We start from the raw sequence: 25147 nt of genomic DNA on the forward strand, positions 1-25147 counted from the left end.
CGGTATAGCCGCGCTGCCTCATTGATTTCAATGGGTAGGAACGGTTTAGGAGCGGTGAAGATGCGGCTAGCAGGACTTTTTTCACCGTCCTGCTAGCGCACCGCTCCAGTGTGAAAGCCCTCCGGCTTTCACACTGGAGTGAAAGGGGCCGGTTTTTTCAGGTGCTACACAGGCACTATTTTTAGCACTGTAGCGTCTGAAAACTGCCCAGTGTGAAAGGGGCCTAACAGAGTGACAACATTGTTTGCTCTGTACTGAAAGTTCACGTCAGTGCTGTCAGTCTGTGAACAGGGTAGTCTTATGCCACGTACACATGACCGGACTTTCCGGCAGACTAGGTCTGACGGAATCAGTTCGTCGGACAATACGATCGTGTGTGGGCTAATCCATTTTTTTTTTTTTCGTTTTAAAAATCCTGATGGACCTAGAAATAGAACGTTTCAAATCTGTGCAACGGACTCAATTCCTATCGGGAAAACTGTTCATCTGTATGCTGGTCCGACGGACCAAGTACAACACAAGGGAAGCTATTGGCTACTGGCTATTGAACTTCCTTTTCTAGTGCCGTCTTACGTCATCACGTTCAAAACGAATGGACTTTCAAACGGATTTAGACCGTTCGTGAGTGCGCAAGTCCATTCGTTCGGAAAGTCCATCGGAACTCCGCTGAAAGTCTGTCGGGAAGACCGTCGGACCTAATCTGCCAGAAAGTCCGGTCATGTGTACGTGGCATTAGATGGACACAAAGCTTGGAATGAGCTCTAGTTAAGTGGCAGATTAAATAAAACCTTACTTCATTTTAAGCACTTGAACTTTTTTGAGGGGAAAAAATATGAATAAAAAGAGAAAATTAGAAGCATCCCCTGAGAATGTTATATGGTATGTCCCAACCCTTGTAACTGTCCCTGATATTGGACAGCTTGGTCTAAGCCCTTGTACACACGGTCGGAGATTCCGTCGGAATGTGTCCTATCGAACTGTTTTGTCGGATATTCCGACTGTGTGTGGTCTGCATCGGACTGTTTCCGTCGGAATATCCGTCGGACCAAATTTTCCAACTTGCTGGAAATATTTTCTGACAAACTGGTCCGATAGGACATTCTCCGATCATGTGTAGAGAATTCCGATCGGACAAAGTGCCACGCATGCTCAGATCAAATTCCTACATCAAAGCTATTGGCTACTAGCCTGAACGTAGTCCCATCGTAACGAAATTACGTCATCACGTTGTGAAAGATCAGATTTTCCGACAACTTTGTCCGACCGTGTGTATGCAACAGTTTCGGACAAGATCCGTCGGACAAAATCCGACGGATTTGGTTGTCAGAATGTCCGACCGTGTGTACAAGGGCTAAGTGTTCATTTAGAGAGGAATATAAATAAAGGCATACTGGTTTGAAAAAAAAGCATTTATATAATGAATTCTGTCATTACAATTATTACACTCATTACAGTTTACAGAGTACAATCTTATTTGTTTATAGTGGACTTTTAAAGTGGAAAAAAATCCTGAACTATAACTATTCCTAAAAATGTTCCCTCCTCTGTCCTCCTACCTATCCTGCATAACCTGTATAAAAAATCTGGTCTGCTCCAGTTCAGTCAAATGATTCTGCAGCTCTGTGTAAGGGAGCGCTCAACAGCGGCTGTGAATTTCAGAAGCCATGACACCACCCATGGGCTTCCATTGTCCAACCATTGTCAAAGCTCTCTCCTTTCCCCTGCAGCAACCTCTCATCGACACAGGGGAGTAGGAGCTGTGGGATTATGGGACCGGATTAAAAATAGTTAAGTACACAGATCTTTTTTATACAGGTTGGACTGAATAGGTTGGAGGAGAAGGGAGGGAACATTTTTACCAATAGTTGGACTTTTCTTTCATGGCTTGCTGGTACTATACCCATGTTGATCTAAGCTGAATACTAGAATTTGAAGGTACATTACATTGTTTCTGTAAGACCATTTACAAGAACAAAACACAATTATTTGTTACAGTTTATCAAACATTTTATGTTCATTACCGAGTTTTGAGAATCTGAATCTAACTGATCTGTGTTTTAGTAATTACATTGAATTCAAATCTGCTTTAATAATTCCAATAGATCTTTCTTGTATGGAGCTCTACTTGAAAAGCCAAAAGTTATCTCAACACAGAAAGGAAAGTTACACCAACAACAAAGAACCAGTAAGTTTGTTAATGGCACTGTTCAATGGCAAGAATATTTGTGCCGAGAAGTATCTGTTCTCTTTTTGTTAATTAGAACTGTTCTTATTACTGCATTAGTTAGTTTTTACTTCATTTCATCAGTGCGAGCCAGAGTGGCCCGATGTTCTGTGAATCGTCAGATGTTTTCCAGCTTGTTGGAGAAAATGGAGCTGTTCAAACAAGATACCATGCAGAATCTCCTCAAAAGGCAACATCAACTAAGCTTCACAAGGCAGAAGAATGCGTTTGAAAACATTAACAACAATCCAGCAATGGTAATGCTTGCAACGCTAATATGGCTTGATGAATCTGTAAGATGATTGTCCCTGATTGACATTGACTCATTTTCTGTTTCTCGTGTGTACTTTTGGGCATATACGTTTTATTAAAGCCTAACTCCTTGTTTTCTTTCACTTTAAAAAGAAAAGTTCTTTTGAGCCAAGCTGACCCATATAAACTATTTCCTTTACTAATTGATGCTCCCGCTGTCATTGCTGTATAAACTGTATGCAGCCTCAGCTCCATACAGTATACAGAATTGTGTTCCGGCAGCAGTACGGGGACTTCCCATCTGCTGTCCAAACAAAAATCCAATCGGGCTGAGTGCTGCTTGGCCATTCACTGGAAGCCTTTTTCAATCAATACAAGGCTTAATTTAATTGGCGGAGGTGGCAAGGTGGGTGAATGACATCACAATCTCCACCTTAGCCATTCAGAGAAAGTCTTCTATTCATTGATAAAATACAAGGCTTCCTGTGAAGGGCTGTGCAGCTCTCAGGCCAACTCAGTTTTGTTCCGGCAGCAGATGGGAATTCTCCAGACCATTGCCAGAATACAGGATAAAGTGAAATAAGGAGGTTTAAAGACAGACAGACTTCTTTTTCATCTTTTGGGCCATTCACATTCATGATCTAGAGCCGCCTTCAGAAAACGCCTTCAAAGAGTTTTTGCTAGTGTCCTAGGTGGATAGACCTCTTTTCTTCAGCTCTGCTGGGAGTCTAACTGCATTTTTACTATCTTTTTTGGATTTTTCTTCAGTTGAGATGCCTTACTACACCACCGCTTGATCTCATCAGTACGTGGTAGCTAGCCATATCAGCCTTTCTTCAACCTAGTTTTTCAGTGCCTTACCCAGACCCTGCTGTACTGGATGTTGCAGAGTTAGCCTGGAAATGATCTTCAGGTACTGGATTCCAATCATGGTACTTTCCAGGCTCAGAACTGGAGCTACAGGCAGGGCTGGCGCTACCACTAGGCAAACTAAGCAGCCACCTAGGGCACACTGCCACCTAGGGTGCAGCCACAGCTAATGGGAGGGAGAAGGCAATCACAAGCCAGGGGCAGAAGGTTGTGCAGTGGTGTCGCTAGAGGGGACCGGAGGGTCACATGTGGCAGCAGTGTTCACATAGGAGCTTTCTCTCTCCTCTCCCCCACATGCTGCTGCAACCCAGTGCACAGCACAGGACACAGACATAGGCGAGCGAAAAGCATAGAGCAGAGGGAGGATTTTACCAATCGCCTCACCCATCTAGGCACTGATTGAAGGACCTGGGCTCCCTTGGAGGCTGTGCCCAGACCCAGATCCAGGCTCCTGCTGTCACCATTCCGGCCTTCAATCAGGATGGGAGATCGTGGTGTAGAGTGGAGTCGGCTGTTCTTGAGGTGCCCTAGGCTGTGTTGAAGGATCTCACAGAAGGACTCAGGAGGCAGAAGATTAGGCCACCAGGCCAGCTGACTACCAGGAGGAGAGGTGAGTGAGCCATCACACTGGGGGTGAGGAAAATCCTTAGTGAGGTGACTGGGGTAGAAATTTGTAAAGAGAGGGTATCTGTGGAGAGTGGAGGGGGTTATTGTAGAGGGTTGAGGGGGATATTTGTGGAGAGTGGGGGGGGTTTGTGGAGAGTGGGGGGGTTATATTTGTGGAGAGTGGGGTGTATTTGTGGAGAGTGGTGGTATTTGTGGAGAGTGGTGGGGTGTATTTGTGAAGGGGCCCGCCCACTGCTCTATTCCCATTGGCTTGCAGTGTCTCTTCCTGCTTCGGGGGGAGGAGCTTTGCCTGGGCCAGGGAGCGCAGAATGCTGGGCTGTTTATGGATGAACAACTGCTGCTGCTTTCCACTTCAGGTGTGTCCCTCTTTTCCTCCTGGCCTAGCTTTACTGAGTGTACTCAGTCAGCTCCGACTAACTTACCACTGCTGTGTTGCTACTAGCCATACAGCACTGACACTAGTTTTGGGGGTTATTACGTCCACTGACACCAATACTAGGGATTAATAGTGCGTCCGCTGACATCAATGCTAGGGGTTAATAGTGCATCCACTGACACAAATGCTGGGGGTGAATAGTGCGTCCACTGACAAAAATGTTGGGGATGAATAGTGCGTCCACTGACACAAATGCTGGGGGTGAATAGTGCGTCCGCTGACACCAATTGTGGGAGTTAATAGTGAGTCGCTGAAACCAATGCTGGGGGTTAATATTGCATTTCTGCTGACACCAATACTGGGGGTTAAAGTGGTTGTAAACCCTTACAAACCACTTTGACCTACAGGTAAGCCTAGATTAAGGCTTACCTGTAGGTCCAAGAAATATCTCCCTAACCTATACGGTTTAGGAGATATTTGCCCGAAGACGGGCACCGCAATCTACGGCGCATGCGCCGTAGACAGCGGCGCGCAGGCGCACTGAGCGGGGGATCCTTCGTCGATGACGGCAATGCCGCGAGTCTCGGGCTCCCGTGCGCATGCGCGGGAGTGACGTCATCGCTGCTCCGACGAATCACAGCGCCGGAGCAGCGAGACCCACGGAGACCCACCAAGAAGATGGGCGCTCGGAACTACAGGGGACAGCGGTGACATCGCTGGCTCCTGTGTCAGGTAAGTGACACATAATGGACTACTATGCGATGCATAGTAGTCCATTATGCTTTGCCTTTACAGGGAATGAAAGAGGAAGTAAACTCGTCAGGGTTTACTTCCTCTTTAATAGTGCATCCGCTGACACCAATACTGGGGGTTAATAGTATGTCCACTGTACAATCACTGAATCCCGCATTACTCTCTTATTTTGTAATCTTATTTATATAAACTTATTTCTTTTTTTTTTTTCAGTGGTATGATTTAGTGGTGAAAATTATTAGTGCCCCCCCCCCCCCCCAGTTTTGACTGTGGTATCTTAATTGACCCCCCTTATATATTGTTAAGTCGCCACTGAGGGTGTGACTAGCCAGCATCAGAAGGGTGTGACAAGCCGGCCCGGCTGTGGTAGCAAGACTGGATAACAGGGCTGTTTGTGACAGAAGTGACAGCTGACGAGAGGATGTGAGGAGCCGGCCAGTTGCGGTGGCAAGGAGAATGGCGGCTGTTTTGAACAGGAGCGAGAGTGATGCTGGCTGTGAGAGCGGGAGTACTAGCGGCAGGGGTCGGAAGGAACATTGAAACAGTGCTGCAGGAGCGGAGATGATGCAGCAGCGATGCTGACTGTAGGAGCGGGAGAGATGTTGGCGGGGGTCGAGAGGAAAACTGAGGTAGCGCTAGAAGATTGGGTGTTGGAGAGGGAATCTTGCTTGCTGGTAGATGGGAAGAGGATGGTGGTTAAGGCTGGGGGGGGGGGCAGTGAAAGGTGAGAATACTGACAGATGTCTGAGTGTTGGTTATGCTAGCTGAGGCAGCATTGAGAAGCAAAATTGGCACCCCTGGGTTTAAACTTGATATGTGGGTGTGGCTAAAGAGATTGACAGATGTCGGGGCAAAAGGGATTTTGGGACTTTAAATGAGGTGCATGATATTATGCCCCTCCATCCCTAATTCAGAAAAAAAAGGTTTTGGGGACTTCGGGTAGGGCAATATGTGGGGGCGGACTAAGTCCCTGTTTGGAGGATATGGCGAGGATAATAGGAATATGCGTAAGGAGTATGTGACCTGATGGGGGAGAGTTTGAACTATATTGAAAGAGTAATTTTTTTTTGGGGGGGGGGGTGGAAGTAGCTGATCTTGCCTAGGGCACAAAATAGTCTAACACCGGCTCTGGCTACAGGAGGCTACTTCCTCCTTTGGTCTGCTGAACACTAGGGGTGGTCCCAATGTTCGAATCAAACGTAAGTTCGACTCGAAAATCAGGTGTTCATTTGTCTGCAAATGAACTGAATACGTGGGGCGTTCTCAGCAAATTTGAGCGCCCCTTAATGCACTGCGGGATCGCATTGCATTGTTGCCTGCTGATTGGCCAAAGCATGCACCTGACCTGCATGCTTTGGCCAATCATAGCATGATCTGCTGGGAGAGCCACGATTGGCTCAGGGTCCATGCCCACACTATATAAGGCTGTATGTAGTGTGATAATATTGAGAGGACTTGAGCTAGGATTAGGTAGGTTAGTGCAGAAAGTTTAGTGTATATGTGTGTGTGTGTGTGTGTGTGTGTGTGTGTGTGTGTATGTATGTATGTATATATATATATATATATATATATATATATGTGCATATATTTATTTAAACAGTGCAGTCAGTGTAGAATATATATCCAGTGTGTATCCAGTGTAGTGTGTGTGTATGTGTGTGTATGTATGTGTGTATGTGTGCGCCACTAACTAACCTGCCTAATCTAGCTCATTCTACACTGAATGATTTTAAATCTATAACAGTGCAGTCAGTGTAGAATATATATACAGTGCAGCCAATGTAGTGTGTGTGTGTGTGTGTGTGTATATATATATATATATATATATATATATATATATATGTGAAAAACAAGATCAAACAGGGGTCATGATTAACTAGACGTGTAAATGGCAGCACCATTAACGTGAGATATAATCACAAGACAGAAAAAAACGTGTGGCTCATAAATCTCATATGCTCCATCCATGGCTGTTCCTTAGCATACAAAGAGCAGGAGGGATCATCCAACTGTCACATGGAAAACAATACTCCTCTGGTCTAAGATCGTAGTATCCAGTGGAATGTATCAGCAAAGAGATAAACGCCACATATTGTAAATCCTTAAAATTAGGTTTTATTCAAGTAATGCACTGACATGCCATTACAGTGAAAGAAAAAACCTCATTAGCCAAAACAACAGGCTCAATTCAAACATGAAAATAGGAAACTATGCCTTTACCCTACCGTTTTGTCACAATAGGACTTCTTCCGGGGCTGCCGTCTGGTCTTTTGTTCACATGTTTTCTAAGTTCTACCAGGTGGATGTTCTAGACTCATTTGATGCCAACTTCAGACATAAGGTTCTTCAGCCGGCTTTTTGGACTCAGTCCCCAATTTCTCTTGTTTATTCTTAAGCCTGTTTACCATTTGTTTACTCACCGATTAGTTGGGTCCCAAAAGTGAATGACTTTCTGTGTCCCTCATTAGAGGAGAAAGAAATTAGAATTGTTGTACTCAACAATAAAATCCTCTGAGGCGCGCAGGCCCTTCCTCTCTGTATTTATGTTTATGCCTTCGGTATTGCTTTGCTCCTATGCTGTAAGTAGGAAAGTGGGGGGGCGGCGGGCCGGGGGGTTATCCAGTGATTGGCCTACCATCTTTTTTTGTTTGCCAGTGACCACTCCTCCTGTAGGCAACAGTATAACCCAAATTTGAATGACATCTTGTATACCCTAATGGACTGGACTCAAAGAAAAGCTTTTTATGGCGAATGCAAAAATATTATTATCTCTAGAAATACAAGAAGGTAGTAGATTTATCACTGTTGTTGCAAGATCAGGACCCACCACGATCCTCACCTGATGGTGTCAGTGGGTTATGAATACTGCTATGATCTTTCATTGTTCTAAATTTAATTTTGACAGCTTACTGTACAGGGACATTTTTCAAGAAGCTGATAAATCTTCATGTGCGATAAGGAGCATATCTGGAAGGCTTATATTCCTGTCACCAAGAGATCAGAAATTACCCAATTATGGCTTGAAATCAAGTTATTAATGGTATTTTCAGTCTGTTTATGGTTAACTTTAGTGTCAGTCATAAAAAAAGAAAATGCACAAGAAATTAGTTACTAGTAGAATATAGAAAAAAAATTACATTTTCTTTCCTAGCATTCAGTAAAGTTGCAGCTCACAATTCAAGTTAAGCACCTTCGTTGTTTGTACATAGCTTTCACTGTCTTTCATTTTCCATAATATGCAAAACTCCACTCCCTCCAAGAAAATGTTAAGGCAAGGCAGCTAAGGATATACACAAGGATACTGTATGTAGGGTGAATCAACCAACCAAAAATACTGTATTTTCTGGCGTATAAGACTACCTTTTACACTTAAAATAAATGCCCAAAAATCAGGGGTCGTCTTATACGCCAGGTATACAATGCTGCCCAATGGATGTCAGCCCCCAAATGTCTGCTAATACTGTATGTGGCTTCAGCTACAAACAGTATACGCCGTTGAGCCAATCCCGGCGAGCGATGTATTCTATTAATGAATACAGAGCCTGCTTGGATTGGAGTAACAACCTCTGCCAATCCGAGCAGGCTACATAGAGTAGCCTGCTCGGATTGGCTTTGAGAGAGAGAGGCAAGGGCTGATGATGCTACAGCATCTGCTAATCCAAGCAGGCAGATCATTAAAATAATACACCGCTCACCATACTTCCCTGGGTAAATCCATTCACTGATCTCCTACTACTATACATCCTGCTATTTGCCTTTGAGGTCCCAGGCACCCAAGAGGGACAGGTAAATCTGGAACATATGACAGGGGGGTTATTAAATGCATTTTGGTGGACAATTCCCATAGAATGTAACCCAAAAGTGGTATAGGTTTGGTTAGTGAAAAATTCGACTTTCCAGAGTTGTGGCATTCAATAGATCTCTGTTTGTGTTATTATTGTTTGATTTACTTTATGACATATCACAGCATGGTGGATGAGTAGTTGACATTCTTGCTTTGTGTTTTTTAATGGTTCTAATGTTTTTTTTAAATGGTGTTGCCTCAGAAGGGGGGTAGTCTTATACCGCGAGTATTGCCCAAAACCTATGTTTTCACTTGAAAAATAGGGGGTCGTCTTATACGCCCAGTCGCCTTATACGCCGGCAAATACAGGTATATATTTTGTTCTGGTGGCTCTGTACTACAGATAGGTAAAATCCAGTTAGCTCTTGTTAGTTTTTTTTTTTATATATATTTTCTGATAATTATTCGTTCTGTATAGGATGTGTCCAGTATTCCAGAAGATGAGAGTGAGAAGAAATGCAGTACACAGTTTCATGAGATAGTAGAGGACTTGAACACATACCTGAGCCCTGTACTGCTACAACTGGAGGTCTCTATGCCAAGGTACACATTGGCTTTCTCCTCATTTTAGTGATTTGATGCAGTTATTATTGTATATAAGGCATTTGCTACTTTTATTTGTTACACATCCTGGTGCAAGTTTCTTTAATGGATGTCAGAGGAGAAAAACTGATCTACTTATCCCAAACAATCTATTTTGCTTATAATTTTCAAATACATATAATATAGGGGATTTCCATAATCGTCTATTGTGTAGCCAAAGTATGCTTCATGCATAGGACAATGTAGAAAATTTAGACCTTAGAGCAGCCTTTCTCAACTAGGGTTTCTCTAGGGGTTCCTTGAGCAGTGAGCAACTTTTGCCTCTCAGTTGAGTAACCATTGACAACAATTGTGTTTTTAGCTATCTGTAAGGGGTGGGTCTTCTCAATAACTACAAATGTAAAGAGCATACTTCTTAGTAACCATCTCACTGATGTACTGTGAGCTGTAGATATAGTAAATATTAGCAATGGGTTCCCTGAGCCTACAAAGTTATTTCAAGGGTTACCCTGTGTTAAAAAGTTTGAGAAAGGCTGCCTTAGAGGGTCATCGACTTACTCTCTGAGCACACCTTTCTAGCTTGCTCATTTACGCACAGGGGCTGACTAAACTGGAACAAAGGGTTCGAAAAATAAACCATAGAATGTTTTTGGTTGTCATGAATAAAAAAACTTTTTATTTTCACATGCCCTAGTGTTTGTAAATTTGCCCAATATCCCAAATTTCTGTTTGGAGTAATGTTCATCTAACAGCAAAGCAGTAAACATACTGACATACTTGTACAGTGGAACCTTGGTTTACAAGTAAAGCGGTTATCGAGCATTTTGAAAGACAAGCAACTTTTTTTTTTAATTCTGACTCGGTTTGCGGATGTTGTCTCGCAATACAAGCAAAATTCAAGCTAATTTGGTGTGCAGTACTGCATTTGGCCAGCGGTGCAGGGGGCACCGGGGACACGCTGAATGGTTCGGAGCCGTTTGGAAATACTGGGAAGCACTTGGAAATACTCAGAGACTTTCTGAGTTCAGCCAAGCTGTCCCTGAGTATTTCCAAGGCTCTCGGGTGCCCCCCCCCCACCTCTGGCCACATGCAGTATTGCATATAATAGAAGTCAATACGGAACAAATTATCTTCGTTTCCATTTACTTCTATGGGGAAACTTGCTTTGATATGCGAGTGCTTTGGATTACAAGCGTTCTCCTGGAACGGATTATGCTTGTAATCCAAGGTTCCACTGTATGTCCTTTAGGGGTTGAGTTACTAAAGGCAAATAGACTGTACTTTGCAAGTGAAGTTGCTCCGGAGCTTAGTAAATGAGGGGAAACTTTGCTGACTTCCATCACCCAATCATGTGCAAGCAAAAATGCTGTTTTTTCCTATTTTCTTTCATGTGATTGGGTATTCTACGCAAAGTGACACGTCACCTCATTTATTAAGCTCTGGAGCAACTACACTTGCAGAGTGCAATCTATTTGCCTTTTGTAAATCAGCCCCATATTGTCTATAGTTCTGCATAACAAATAATTATATGTAATACAACTGGCTTTAAAAATATACAAAAGACATAAAAAAAAATTTGGGGATGTTTGAATACAATTCTATCAATGTTTACTGAAAATATAAATCAGTTTTCCTTTTAAGGGGTTGTAAACTCTCAAGGTATTTCACCCTAATGCATTCTATACAATACTTAAGATGGCGCTGCCTAACCCTTGGAAACAAGTTTTTTAAAGTTTCTTTAACCAGTAAGTAATATACGATTTAGGCTGGATTACAGTGGCTATAGTTTGATAATTACTTATTATAATGGACTAAATAAAAAGAAGCATCAGAGTGGGAGAGTTTACTTCCTCTTTAAAGATTTTGTCAATTCATGACAATGCCCCATCAGTTATGATTTATTATTTCTGTTTATTTGTTTTTCAACATGTATCCAGCATCTTGCATGCACATAAATATATCATTTAAACTTTGGAAGTTGGACCGTTTATAGTTGGTCCTTGTTATACTCTGTCATAAAACATACTATTATGTATCATATCTAGAGCTGACGACATATGATACAGTTAGATTTTACAGTTCACTAAATTTAAGTTAAAGGGGTTTATTTGCTAAAACTGGAGAGTACAAAATCTGGTGCAGCTCTGCATAGCCAATCAGCATCTAAATTCAGTTTGTTCAGTTAAGCTTTGACAAAAAAAAACTTGGTTTCTATGCCAGGCTGCACCAGATTTTGCACACTCTGGATTTAGTAAATTAACCTCAAAGTGTACAAAATATATGGAGTAGATAATATTGGGCATATGTTTCCCCAGCCATTTTTTCTTGGAAGACATCTGCCTATTTATGGCCACTTTAAGCAATTTTGCAAGAAAAAAACCCTTGACTGAACTGTTATTAATCAATCAGGGGTTGTTTGTTAAAGCGGGGTTCCACCCTAAAGTGGAACTTCCGCTGATCAAAACCCTACCCCCCCTCCGGTGGCACCTTTCTGGGGGGAAGTGGGTGCAGATACCTGTCAAAGACAGGTATTTACACCCACTTCCGGGCATAGACTCCCAAGGGAATCTATGCTTCTTCCTGTCCCTGCGCGCTGTCTGCTGGGACACACACGGGTCCCAGAGACAGCGCGGACAATTCCTATTGCGCTGCGTGACTCGCGCATGCGCAGTAGGGAACCGGGAAGTGAAGCCGCAATGCTTCACTTCCTGATTCCCTCACCTAGACTGGTGGCGGCAGCAGCCGAGAGCCAAGCGATCGATCGGCCTCGGCTGCCGACATCGCTGGATCCTGGGACAGGCGAGTGTCCATTTATTAAAAGTCAGCAGCTGCAGTTTTTGTAGCTGCTGACTTTTAATATTTTTTTTCACAGTGAGATCCCTCTTTAAGTTCATACCAGGCATTGACTTTTATAACATGAATTTGAATGGACACATTTGCTTCCAGTAAATAAATGATACAAGATAGACATATCTTTTTGAGAAATGTCTTGCTCAGACAGGAAAAAAGTGAATGATATAAACACTATTCTGATATTGCTGTTCTTCAGAAAGGTGATTTTGCAATAATTTCTGATTTGCAGACAGCCAACTCCACCACTTTCATCCAGTGGGTCAGTGCGAGCAAAGTCCAGAGAGAAGGAGGAGAAGCCAGCATCAAGTATGTACCACCAGTCGGAGCTGTTTGGAGCTTAAGCTGTCTTTGGCTTGGTGCTATTATCAAGTATTTTCGAAATTAGAAATCTGAAAGAGTGCTTGAGAGGTGCTTGGTTATTAAAAGAGAAGTATTGGTTTCCCAAAAAACAATTAAACTCACCTAAGTGGATGCAGCATCAATCCAATGCTGCATCTGTCCCCCACCGCCTCTGCACTAAGAACTGAGCAATCAAACACAGCTGATCTCTCTGTTCTCCACTCAGCTCTGAGCAGAGAGCGGTGTTCTGCCCCTCCAGAGCTCACTGGAGAGCTGAAGTGTGGAGGGGTGGAAGGGGCTGGCTCCGTCTCCTAGTAGCTCACTGAGAGGCTGAGACACTTGCTGGTCCAGGCTGCTGGGTGGATCCCGACTATAAAGTTGGAATTGATCCAGTGCCTGGACCGGCTGAGTGACATCAGCCGACAGTGGGCTTTAGCCTGCTGTTGAGTGAAAATGAGTCACTGAAGTGCAGAATGAACTGCACTCCTATGATCCATAGAAGACGTAGGGCCAAAAAAGCTTTTGCTATACTTCTCCTATAACAGCTCTTTTCCTGTGTTCTGGTAAGAAAATAGGTGGTTAGACAGTAATTTTGTGTGGCTCTAAAAATTGAGTCACTGGTGTATCAGTATATTGGCCAGGTTGTTGGATTGAGTGGAGCTCATTTGTATTATCCCCCAAAGGATTTGTATTTTTTTCCACTTATTTATTGAAAAGTACACAAACCTAACAGGCAGCCAGCCAGGAGACCTGACTTTTCTGTACTGCATTTAAAGCAGAACTTTACTCAAAAAGAGAAGTAACGCTAGTTCCCTCCCTACCCTTTAGCCTGTAACTGGGTTACGGGTGTTTTTTGGCTGGGGGGTGAGTACCAATTTTTATTGATGCCTGCTCCCAATTCTGTAATTCCTGCCTAGATGAGGATGACACTACTTCCCCCACCCCCTTCATTTCCCCAACCTTCTGGGTCATGTCACATGCCCCAGGAGGTTGTAGGACCATTTGCAAGCTAGCACATGGAAAGTGAGGTTCCACAGTTGACTCCCTTATCCAAGATGGAAGCACCAGAGATCTACAGTGGTAAGAAGAACTGGCTGCGGGAACACAGCTCTGGACTCCAGGCACTGACAAGTACCTGATTGTTAAAAGCCTGTAGCTATTTGTAGCTGGTGGTGTAAAAAAAAAACCGTTGAAGTTCCTCTTTATGTAATACAACTAAAATAAGCCAAACCTGTATTTGAAAATGAAGGAAAACCAGCTGACTGATAAGCTCATCTATTTGTGACTCTGCTCTCTCCTCTTGTCAGCGGGTTCCTTGTTAGCACATGAGCACTGCAGGGTAATTGACAGGCCCCATTGTGCTGCTTCTTTTTCTGCATTATTAGCTTTGCTGTACAGGGGATTCTATAAGGAAGTAAAATTTAGGTACTTTAACTACAGTAAAGCCTTGGATTGCGAGCATAATTTGTTCTGGAAATGTGCTTGTAATCCAAAACACTTGTAGAGCACGAAAAACACATCAGAGAGCGAATTTCTCCATAAGAAATAATGGAAACTCAGATGATTCGTTCCACAACCACAAACACAAAAATGCCAATATGGAATGCATAAAGCAGAATTCAGCAGGAGCTACAGAGTATGAAAGAGAAGACGGCGCCTCTTAGCCCTTGTACACACGGTAGGTGCCACGCATGCTCAGATCAAATTCCTAGACCAAAGCTATTGGCTACTAGCCTGAACGTAGTCCCGTCGTAACGAAATAACGTCATCACGTTATGTACAATCGGATTTTCCGACAACTTAGTCCGACCGTGTGTATGCAACATCACTTCCAGACCTCTTCCGGAATTATTCCGTCGGAATTGGTTGTCGGAATCTCCGACCGTGTGTACAAGGGCTAAGTGTATCAATATGGTTACATTTAATGAACATTTAGCAACTCACATGGTTGATGATTAAATCAGGCACATCTAAGTATGCAGGCATCTGGGGTAAAGCTGTCCACATAGATCATCCTCTGCACCGCCATCAACGTCATCCCTTCCATGCTGCACTCCAGAGCTCTCTACTGCAGGGTAGTCTTGCGGGTCACGATTGCAGACTGACAATGGTGAGAGCCGGCGGTGAGGAGGATGGTCTATGTGGACAGCTTAACCCCGGATGCCTGCATACTTAGATGTGCCTGTTTTAATCATCAACCATGTGAGTTGCTAAATGTTGTACTTTCATTAAATGTAACCATATTGCTACACTTAGAGGCGCCTCTCTTACCTGAGCCTGAAATAATTTAAATATAAAGCTAGTTAAACTTTTGTTCATAACATCACTGCCCCTCCCTGTGACATGAGCAGCCCTTCTCAGAGGAAGTGCTGAAGTAGTGGTTGAAGTCGGGCTTTAAATGGCACTACTATAAATTGTGCACGGTGTGACTGCAGGCTTCTACTCAGTTGCTAATCAAATCAAGACATTGTACGTTTATTAAGTTAAAATATATTTTAAAAATGTGCTCGTCGCGGGCTAGGGCAGTTTGGAAGGAAGCAAAAAAACTGATGGGATTTACTGATATCCCACCCGAAACTGGCTTGTGGAATAATCCAACATTTGAGCATTTGGAAACATTTGAGGATAGTCAATTTTACAAATAGAAAGATAACTATCGGCCAATTTTATGATAAAAACATAATATTATCTTATGAAAATCTGTGTAAACAATATAATCTACAAAGTAAACCGTTTTATAGATATTTTCAGCTTAGACAGATACTACAAATACAGTTTAGAAGAAAATAATTAAAAATATCTAAATATCCCCTCATAGGTATTTTGAGATCACGGGGACCAAAGGGATTAGTATCCAAACTCTACTCACATTTTCTGTAAAGTAAAATAGGAGGTGAACTGTTGGGCATAAGGGATACTGTATTTATCAGCGTATAACACACACTTTTTCCCCTTAAAAGCAGGGGGAAATCGTGGGTGCATGTTATACGCCGATCCCCCGAAATTCTGAGCCTCTGGGCGGCTTTCAGCCGCCTTCGGCTCTTCAAGGCGACTTCCGGCCACCTTCAGCCATTCTCGGCAGCTTTCGGCCGCCTTCGGCTCTTCACGGCAGCTTTCGGCCGCCTTCGGCTCTTCTCGGCGGCCGAAAGCTGCCGAGAGTGGCCGAAGGTGGCCGAAAGCTGGTGAGAAGAGCCGAAGGCCCGCCGAGAACTACCGCACGCCGCCGAGATACACATCCGGCTCTGTATCTCGGCGGCGGCATTTAAAAAAAATAAAAAAACAAATAGCAAATAAAATAGACAAGGCTGCAATGGGGGACAAGACTGCATAAGGCTGCAATGGGGGACACGACTGCAATGGTGGACAAGGCTGCATAAGGCTGCAATGGTGGACAAGGCTGCATAAGGCTGCAATGGTGGACAAGGCTGCAATGGTGGACAAGGCTGCAATGGTGGACAAGGCTGCAGATGACACTGATGGGCATATAAATGTAAGTTTTTATTTTTTCCCCTTAAACTTCCCTCCTAAAAGTTTTTTTCCATAAAATTCCCTCCTAAACCTGGGGTGCGTGTTATACGCCGATAAATACGGTAAATGGCAGGCACAGGCAGCTATCCCAGATATGAGTGATCAGGAATGAGATTAAATCTGTTCCTCCCACTTATCCCCGGCATTGAATCCAGTTAAATATAATATATCAGACCTATCTGGCTCCGAACAGGTTGTATAAAATGGGAAGGATGTCTGAACCAAATTGCACAAGATGTTGGCGGGGGGGGGGGGGGGGGGCAGACTTCCTCCACGTAATGTGGTACTGTGATAATATAGGGAAATACTGGCAGCAGGTGGTCAGGAAATTAGAAAAAGTGATAAATAAACCTATTATGGTCACGGTTGAACTTTTTTTGCTGGGAGTACTAAAAGAGGAGAGAGGGAGTAGATATATTAGGATGTTTCTGCAAGAAGCATTATTTTTGGTAAGAAAACAAATAGTAGAGAAGTGGATTCAGCCAAACCCACCAACACTAAATCAGTGGGTGAAAGCAGTAAACCAGGTTTTACCTTATGAAAGAATAATGTATGAACAAAGGGGAAATGTGCAGAGATATGACAATATATGGGCAAAGTGGAATAGTTCGTATTTAACAATGGATGTAGGAATACCTGAAAATATAGTATAAAGTGACTAAGGTGAATGAGAGAGAATGAAATGAATGTTAGGAGAGAATGGAAATGTAATTAGAAACATATGAGGAAATAAGTAATAAAAATAGGAGAAAATTAGTAATAAAATAAAATGTAAAATTATGTAAATTATTATGTAAGAAAAATTTGTAATAAACAGTATTGAGAAAAAAAAATGTGCTCTTCTTGTAATACACTCGCAGACCAAGTTACTCGCGGTCCAAGATTTTACTGTATTGCTTTTAAGAATACCTTTAAAGGGTGTGTAAAGGTTCGTTTTTTTATTTTCTAAATAGGTTCCTAAGCTAGTGCATTGTTGGTTCACTTACCTTTTCCTTTGATTTCCCTTCTATTTGTTTTTTTTTCTTTGTATTTCTCACTTCCTGTTCCTCCTCAGTAAGCTGTTCTGGCTGACTAAACACTGCTCGGACGATGGTGTGAAGTTTACTGAGGAGAAACAGGAAGTGAGAAATTCAGACAAAGAAAAAAAACATTTAGAAGGGAAATCGAAAGGAAAAGGTAAGTGAACCAACAATGCACTAGCTTAAAGGAACCTATTTAGAAAATAAAAAATGAAGCTTTACAACCCCTTTAATCCTTATATTGAGACATTATTGTATGAGTTGTCTTTTTTTTTTCCTTTTATTTGTCTGTTTTATTTATCTGTGTGCAATGCGTTTGCTGGAATTAGTATTTAAGCCATACAATTCTGCATGCCAGTGAAGAGATGAATATTAGTTGAACCCAGAACATGTCTTTTTTTTTCCTACTGGACCTGCCTTATTGTGAACATTCTGACTTGTGTCTTATGCAATCATTTCAATTCCTGTAGGTGCCTCGGTAGAAGTGGGAGATTGCATTATCATATTGGCAGACAGATTCCTTCAGCAGATGCCCCTGGAAGCACTGCCAGTTTTCAAGGATGATGGTGGGAACTCCGTGTCTAGAGACTTTTCTCTTCAATTACTGTATAACCGGATTCATACAGAGCAGACAGGTAATGTCTAATGTGTATGTCACAATGATGGTCATAAAGGATAACGTTCTGCTCTCTGTGTGGAATAGTATCTGTGTATTGATGGATGCAGTATTCATCATTGCACAATGTTTTTTCTCATATATACAAATTTGGTAGTCTTTTTAGTAGGTAAAGTTCCTCAAGATGTATTTACTTTAAAAGAGAAGTGTGGGAAACCAAAATAATAAACATACATACTTACATGACAGGAGCTTCAACCCGATGTTGCAGCTGTCCCCCACCGGCTCTACATCAAGAACTGAGGGATGAAACACTGCTGATCGCTCAGTTCCCGGGTCTGCTCTGAGCACAGAGTGGTGGGTGTCAGTCACCATTCTGGGTTCTACACCTCCAGCGGTCACTGAAGTGCTGGGCTGTGGAAGGGTCAGGGGCGGCACACTGAGAGGGTGAGCTAGCTGCCGTTCAGGACTATTGTCCGGATCCCTGCAGAGCCTGGACCAGCTCTGTGATGTCAGGTGATGGCGTACTTTATTATTATTCAGGAAAAAAAAGGTGTGCATTTATTATTCTTCTTCTTAGGAGCCTGCAGAGCATTGCACCCATGATTTAGCAGATCGCCGGTGCAATGTTAGGCTCCTGCAGACACTTAGTACAGCTGTCTGCCTGTACCTTCTGTAGGGGCATACAGTTACTGCAGTGCAGGAAGCATAATGAGCTACAAGGAAGCTCATCAGCACCCTTGCAGTTGATTGAGAACTACAAGCCATCTGCTGCAGTGACAGGTTACTAAGGGTGAACATATCCTTTACACTTCTTATGCCGCGTACACACAATAGGATTTTCCGACAACAAATATTGGATGTGAGCTTTTTGTCGGAAAGTCCGACAGTGTGTATGCTCCATCGAACATTTGTTGTTGGACTTTCCGCCAACACATGTTGGCTAGCAGGTTCTCAAATTTTCCACCATCAAATGTTTATTGTCAGACTTTCCGATCGTGTGCACACAAGTGCGTCGGGCAAAAGTCCACGCATGCACGGAATCAAGGACGAGCCGGAGATATAACTAGCACTTGTAATGGAGATACAATGTACGTCTTGTACGTCACTACGTTTGTAATTGTTGGCCAACATTTGTGTGTATGCAAGACAAGTTGGAGCCAACAACCTTTGAACAAAAATCAACGGTTTTGTTGTTGGAAAATCCGATCATGTGTACGAGGCATAAGAATCCTTAACAATTTAAATGGAGCAATTGATAAAAATACACTGTATAGTCGGTGAAAACATTCAGTCAAAACGATTGTATAGGCAGCTGAAGTTATAGGCAAATCTTGACTTTCTAGACCCCCACCCCTTCCTGCAGATGAGCCTTTCTGTTGGTCAACGAGGCCATCCATTACAATAAAGGAGCAGCAGTAAGAATCTGGATGCAGATGGGGCTGAGAGCAAGCATAGCTCATAGTCATAGTAACTTCAGCCTGGTTGCACACAGCAGCGGTGCGGGAAACCCCATCTATATTGGACAGAAATAGCACCATATTTCTGTTCAAATCACATACGATTCTTTGCAGTGTGATTTGAGACCATTTTGTTTGGACTCAAAATGCACAGCACAAAAATAGGTATTGGTAATTGGTATCAGCAAGTACTTAATGAAAAGTATGGTATCAGTGCATCCCTGATCTGTACCCTCGCACCTTTTTAATATTTTGTTAGTATAACAGCTAGCACTTCATACTAATGAAGAGGAAATGGCTTTTGAAAATTATAGTAATCCACATATAAATAGTGCAGCTTACAGCCATCCCCGTCTATGTGAGTCCTGTGCAGTTGCATTGAGTACTATCCTATGATGGCATCTACAACAGCATTCTCACCTATTTCCCCAATAATGAGAGTGAAATTCATTAAAAGTGGGAAAACCAAAGAAAAATCTAATTTGAATCCATATTTGGTGTGATCATCCCTTGGCTTCAAACCAACATCAATTCTTCTAGGTACGCTTGCACACAGATTTTCAAGGAACTCTGCAGGTAGCTTGCCATGCCATACCATCAGAGAGGTGTGTGATTGTCCCCAAATGTATTCTGCAGCAAGACAACGACTCCAAACATACACCCAATGTCATTAAGAACCATTTTCAGTGTAAATAAAAACAATGATTCCTGGAAGTAATGGTTTGGCTGCCACAGAGCCCTGTTCGCAACATCATGGAGTCTGTCTGGGATTACACAAAAAGACAGAAGGATTTGAGACAGTCTACATGAGTAGAAGATCTGTGGTTAGTTCTCCAAGATGTTTAGAACCACCTACCTGCCGAGTTCCTTCAAACACTGTGTGCAAGTCTACCTAGAGTTGATGTTGAAGGCAAAGAGTGGGTCACACAAAATATTGATTTGATTATTTCTGAAAAATAATTCTTAATTGACAAAACAAATTTCACACCTGCCTAAAAAAAAATCACAGTGCTGTGTGTGTGTATACAGTATATATGTGTGTTGGAGGCATTCACAAGTCTTAACTAGGACCTTGTGCAAATCAGCAATGTTTTTTGTATCGATATTTTTCGACAGCACATCATTGAAATGTCGATACAATAAACATTGCTGATGTTTTTTGCACAGGCTCATTTTTTTTCAGACCTGTGAGTGTCCCCAACACATCTGGATCCTATATGACTGGTATCCAACACATCAAAATTATGCTTTTTTGCTTAAGTGCATCAGGCCAGTGTTCCACCGGACTAGTGCAGAGGCCTACATATGGATATACTCTATATAGTACTCATACACACACACACATTTTTTGTCTTGTTTAACCACTTTCAGACCGGACCAATTTGCTGGTCAAAGACCAGACCACTTTTTGCGATTCGGCACTGCGTCACTTTAACTGACAATTGTGCGGTCGTGCGACGTGGCTCCCAAACAAAATTGACGTCCTTTTTTTCCCACAAATAGAGCTTTCTTTTAGTGGTATTTGATCACCCCTGCTGTTTTTATTTTTTGCGCTATAAACAAAAATAGAGCGACAATTTTGAAAAAAACGCATTATTTTTTACTTTTTGTTATAATAAATATCCCCCAAAAATATATAAAAAAAACATTTTTTTCCCTCAGTTTAGGCCGATACGTATTCTTCTACATATTTTTGGTAAAAAAAATCGCAATAAGCGATTATTGATTGGTTTGCGCAAAAGTTATAGCGTTTACAAAATAGGGATAGTTTTATATTTATGTATTTTTATTGTGACTGCGACATTGTGGGGGACCATTCGGACATTTTTGACACATTTTTGGGACCATTGTCATTTATACAGTAATCACTGCTATACAAATGCAGTGGTTCCTGTGTAAATGACACTGGCAGTGAAGGGGTTAACCAGTGGGTGGCAGTGTAGGGGTTAAGTGTTCCTAGGGGTGTGTTACTAACTGTGGGGGGGTTGGGCTTTCATTTAGTGAACACTGATCTCTGCTCCAATCACATGGAGCAGAGATCAGCGTCACTAGTTGCTAGGCAGAATGAAGAAATGCTGTTTACAACGGCATTTCTTAATTTGGCCGCTCCGTGAGACGATCGCGGGGATGCCCGCGGCGATCGAGTCCGCCGGTCCCGCGACCGACTCACGGGGGTCCCGACCAGCGCGGGAGCGCGCCGCCGGCGGCGCGCTCCCGATGGCAGGGCAGCAAATTTAAAGGGACGTACATGTACGCCCATTTGCCTGCCCGTGCCATTCTGTCGACGTACATCGTTGTGCGCTGGTCGGCAAGTGGTTAATTTAAAAGCATTTAGCTTTTTATCTACATTGTGTTTCATGTTCATTTTTTTACAGATGGGTTCGTTGTTTAACATTATGTATATTTTTCTAAGGTTCAAAAATATGTCAAGGACACCAGTGATTACCGCACATGCTGTCAGCACTGGATAGAGACAACATGATCATTATCTGAACACAAAATGTACAGAACATTAATTATATTGCACTTAGGCTGGCATGCTTCAAGAGGTGTTTTTTTTAGTAATACTGGAGTGAGTTTATAACTCAGGAAATGAATATTTGAACTCTGGAACTTGCTATAAATATAGTTTCATATACAGTTCACAGGGGACATGCAGCACCTTTTACTCCCTGGAGAGATGACACTATCAATTTCTAAACTAAGACTTACACTAGTCACTAAAATCTCATATCATTCTTAGAATGTTAATGTTTTAAAGGTAATTTTCAAGCTTTTTCAATTTGAAAATGTAAAACAATACCTGGTGTTACTTCCATGAAGAACTTTGTTGACCCTTTATGGGTGACAGCGCTCTCTCCTGCATTGTCACTCTGTCACATGCTCTATAAGTGGCAATGCCGACCTTGATTTGCAGGTGTGATCTGCTATTATCACCATTAGAAAACTCACATTGAGAAATGCTATTCAGCCAACAATGGAATGCATGTGGACACACGTGTCCTGGTGCCTAATGGTGAAACCTGTCCTGAAAAAAAATGGAAGCAATAATTGTTGTTATTATTATTATAATACAGGATTTATATAGTGCCAACAGTTTTCACAGCACTTTACAACATCAGGGCAGACAGTACAATTACAATACAATTTAATACAGTAGGAATCAGAGGGCCCTGCTCGTTAGAGCTTACAATCTAATATTTTTGATTTTTTTTTTCTAGTTGCTGAGTTGTCAAGCTTAGCCTCTGGTAGAACATGTATGCGGCAAGCAGAGTCGGAGCAAAGTCCGACTCCTTATATGCTTGTTGCAGATCAGTGTTAGAATACTAAAGGTATTAAAGCAGAGTTCCACCCAAAAATTGGAACTTCTGCTTTTCTGGTTCCTCCCACCTCCGGTGTCACATTTGGCACCTTTCAGAGGGGAGAACAGACCTGTCTAATAGTTATTTGCTCACACTTCTGGCGATAGATCGGCGCAGATTCTGCAGTGATCTACACCATGTCCGGCCCCTCCTCTGTCCCCCTCCTGCTGTCTTCTGGGAGACACACAGGTCCCAGAAGACAGCAGGGACCAGCGAGAATGCGCAGAGTGACTCACGCATGTGCAGTTGGGAACCAGGCTGTGAAGCGGCTTCACTTTCTGATTCCCTTACTGAAGATGCCGGTGCCTGCCCCCTGGGAGCCGAGGGACAGATCGGCTTCAGGTGAGGACATCGCAGGCACCCTGGGCAGGTAAGTGTCCTAATATTAAAAGTCAGCCGCTGCAGTATTTGTAGCTGCTGACTTTTAATTATTTTCGCCAGAACTCCACTTTAAGGGGTCAACATGACAATTGGGGAGCTGGGTTTTTCAGAAGCAGACATCTAGTAGTTGCAATACAACCTATTTTTTCTTATACTAATTTCTAGGTTACCTTTTGCAGTAGCTAAAGGAGATTTGTCTTTGGCGCTTAAATTTCAGTTTTGCTAGTGAGAGACAAGGGAGTTGATTTACTAAAAGTAAATAGATTGTGCACTCCGCAAAGTGCAGTTGCTCCAGAGCTTATTAAATGAGGGAAAGCTCTGCTGACTTCAATCAATAATCAATCCATTTATGTACAAGCAAAGCTGTTTTTAATTTTTCTTGCATGTGATTGGGTAATTTTTGCAAAGTGAAGTTTTGCCTCACCTACCTAGTCTGTTTGCATTTAATACAGCAACCGCAATATGTAATGATTTTCTGCAGGCACTATTACTTACTAATCCTCTAACACAGGGTGCTGGCTACTGGTGGTCACTGGCTGCTCCACAAGCGACACGCACCAACTCTCAAAGAGAAAAGGCCACTGCTCACCATTTAAAAGCCTTGGTTTCAGTTTATTAAACCCTCTATTGTAGACAATACAATTTGTGATAATGTTGCCCTAACAAATCATTGTCATTCTAGATGGATTGATCTACCTGCTGGTTTGTATGGGTACACTAGAGTGTTTTCCTACTGTGCAACTCTTCACGAAACCACAGCAGGGTCCCAAATCAATGATTCTATTTTTTTTTGCATGCTTGACAATACAACATCTTTGTTGCCATGATCTGTGCTGTGGACTTTATCAATTAATAATTATAGCTGATGTTTTGACAAGAAACAATGCATTTCTGAGTTATTCTTTGTGAACTTCACCTTACAGAAGAAGGAGAAGGAAAGCGAGAGGTGAGGAGTGCAAAAGAATCCAAACAGAAGAAAAATATAAAGGCTGTGAGTATGTCTGTTAAACGGATAGATTTCTGTGTGCTTACTAACGGGAGTTTGATTGATTTGGAGGATGTGATATCTTTGTTCTTGAATTTTCATGTCAACTTCATCAATAAAACCATCATCGCTTACACAAGGGAATTTACAAAAGGAACAAAATAAATAGAAATCATTCTTTAGATCCTCGTGTCGGAAAGTAGTTTCTGGTCACCAAACTTTGGTCCCAAAGGGCGACACCTTTGTTTTTATTACAGCAAACTTTGGGGTGGAATCTGGTAAATTTGGAGAGTGCAAAATCTGGTGCAGCTCTGCATAGAAACCAATCAGCTTCTATTTTTTTATTTTTTTGTCAAAGCCTAAAGTGATAGTAAGACCCCTTTCACACTGCCGTGCCCATAACGTCGGTGGTAAAACTGCGCTATTTTTAGCGGCGTCTTACTGTCTGATTTGCAGCGCATTTAAAGGTAAAGGTGCCCCTCTAGCGGGCAAAATGCGATACAAATCAGACGGTAAAACGACGCTAAAAATAGCGGTGTTTTACCGCAGACGTTATGAGCACGGCAGTGTGAAAGGGGTCTTACTATCACTTTAAGCTTTGACAAAAAAATAAAAAAATAGAAGGGTTAAAACCGCCCGCAATAGCGGCGTTTTGCTGGCGGTATTGCAGTGCTGCCCCATTAATTTCAATGGGGAGCAGTGTTGGAGGAGCGGTAAACAGACCGCTCCTTCACCGCTCCAAAAAAGCTGCTGGCAGGACTTTTCCTGACGTCCTGCCAGCGCACTGCTCCCTCGGGCTTTCACACTGGAGACAATGGTGCAGCAGTTTGAGGGTGGATTGCAGGCACTATTTCTAATGCTATAGCGCCTGCAAAATGCCCTCGGTGTGAAAGGGGTCTAAGGGCTCGTGTTTTTTTTTTTTTTAAATAACAAACATGTCATACTTAGCGAGGGGAGGAGCTGAGAAAGCCACAGAGGGACCCCAAAAGACGAGGTTCTGTGCAGCTCGCCTTCTGGGGTCCCTCTGTGGCTCTCTCAGCTCCTCCCTGCGTTAGATAACCCACTGGGAGAAGTGTTTTCCCGGGAGGTTACCTTGCGGGCGTGCTCCCAAGTCC

The 25147-nt window shown here is 42.6% G+C and overlaps 1 protein-coding gene across 2 annotated transcripts in view; it reads left to right on the top strand.

The window, feature by feature from the left end:
- CFAP46 (cilia and flagella associated protein 46) overlaps positions 1-25147 on the top strand; it is a 328406-nt gene that overhangs the window by 271949 nt on the left and 31310 nt on the right. For both annotated transcript variants that reach the window (XM_077455243.1, XM_077455242.1), the window contains 6 exons: positions 2103-2185; positions 2309-2481; positions 9365-9489; positions 12572-12648; positions 17699-17863; positions 23971-24038. In XM_077455243.1, coding sequence (XP_077311369.1) covers positions 2103-2185; positions 2309-2481; positions 9365-9489; positions 12572-12648; positions 17699-17863; positions 23971-24038 — 691 coding nt within the window. The remainder of the gene's footprint in view (positions 1-2102; positions 2186-2308; positions 2482-9364; positions 9490-12571; positions 12649-17698; positions 17864-23970; positions 24039-25147) is intronic.

The sequence above is a fragment of the Lithobates pipiens genome, unplaced genomic scaffold (genome assembly GCF_037356315.1).
Source record: "Lithobates pipiens isolate NorthernLeopardFrog02 unplaced genomic scaffold, aLitPip1_a1.2 Scaffold_25, whole genome shotgun sequence".
Classification (NCBI taxonomy): domain Eukaryota; kingdom Metazoa; phylum Chordata; class Amphibia; order Anura; family Ranidae; genus Lithobates; species Lithobates pipiens.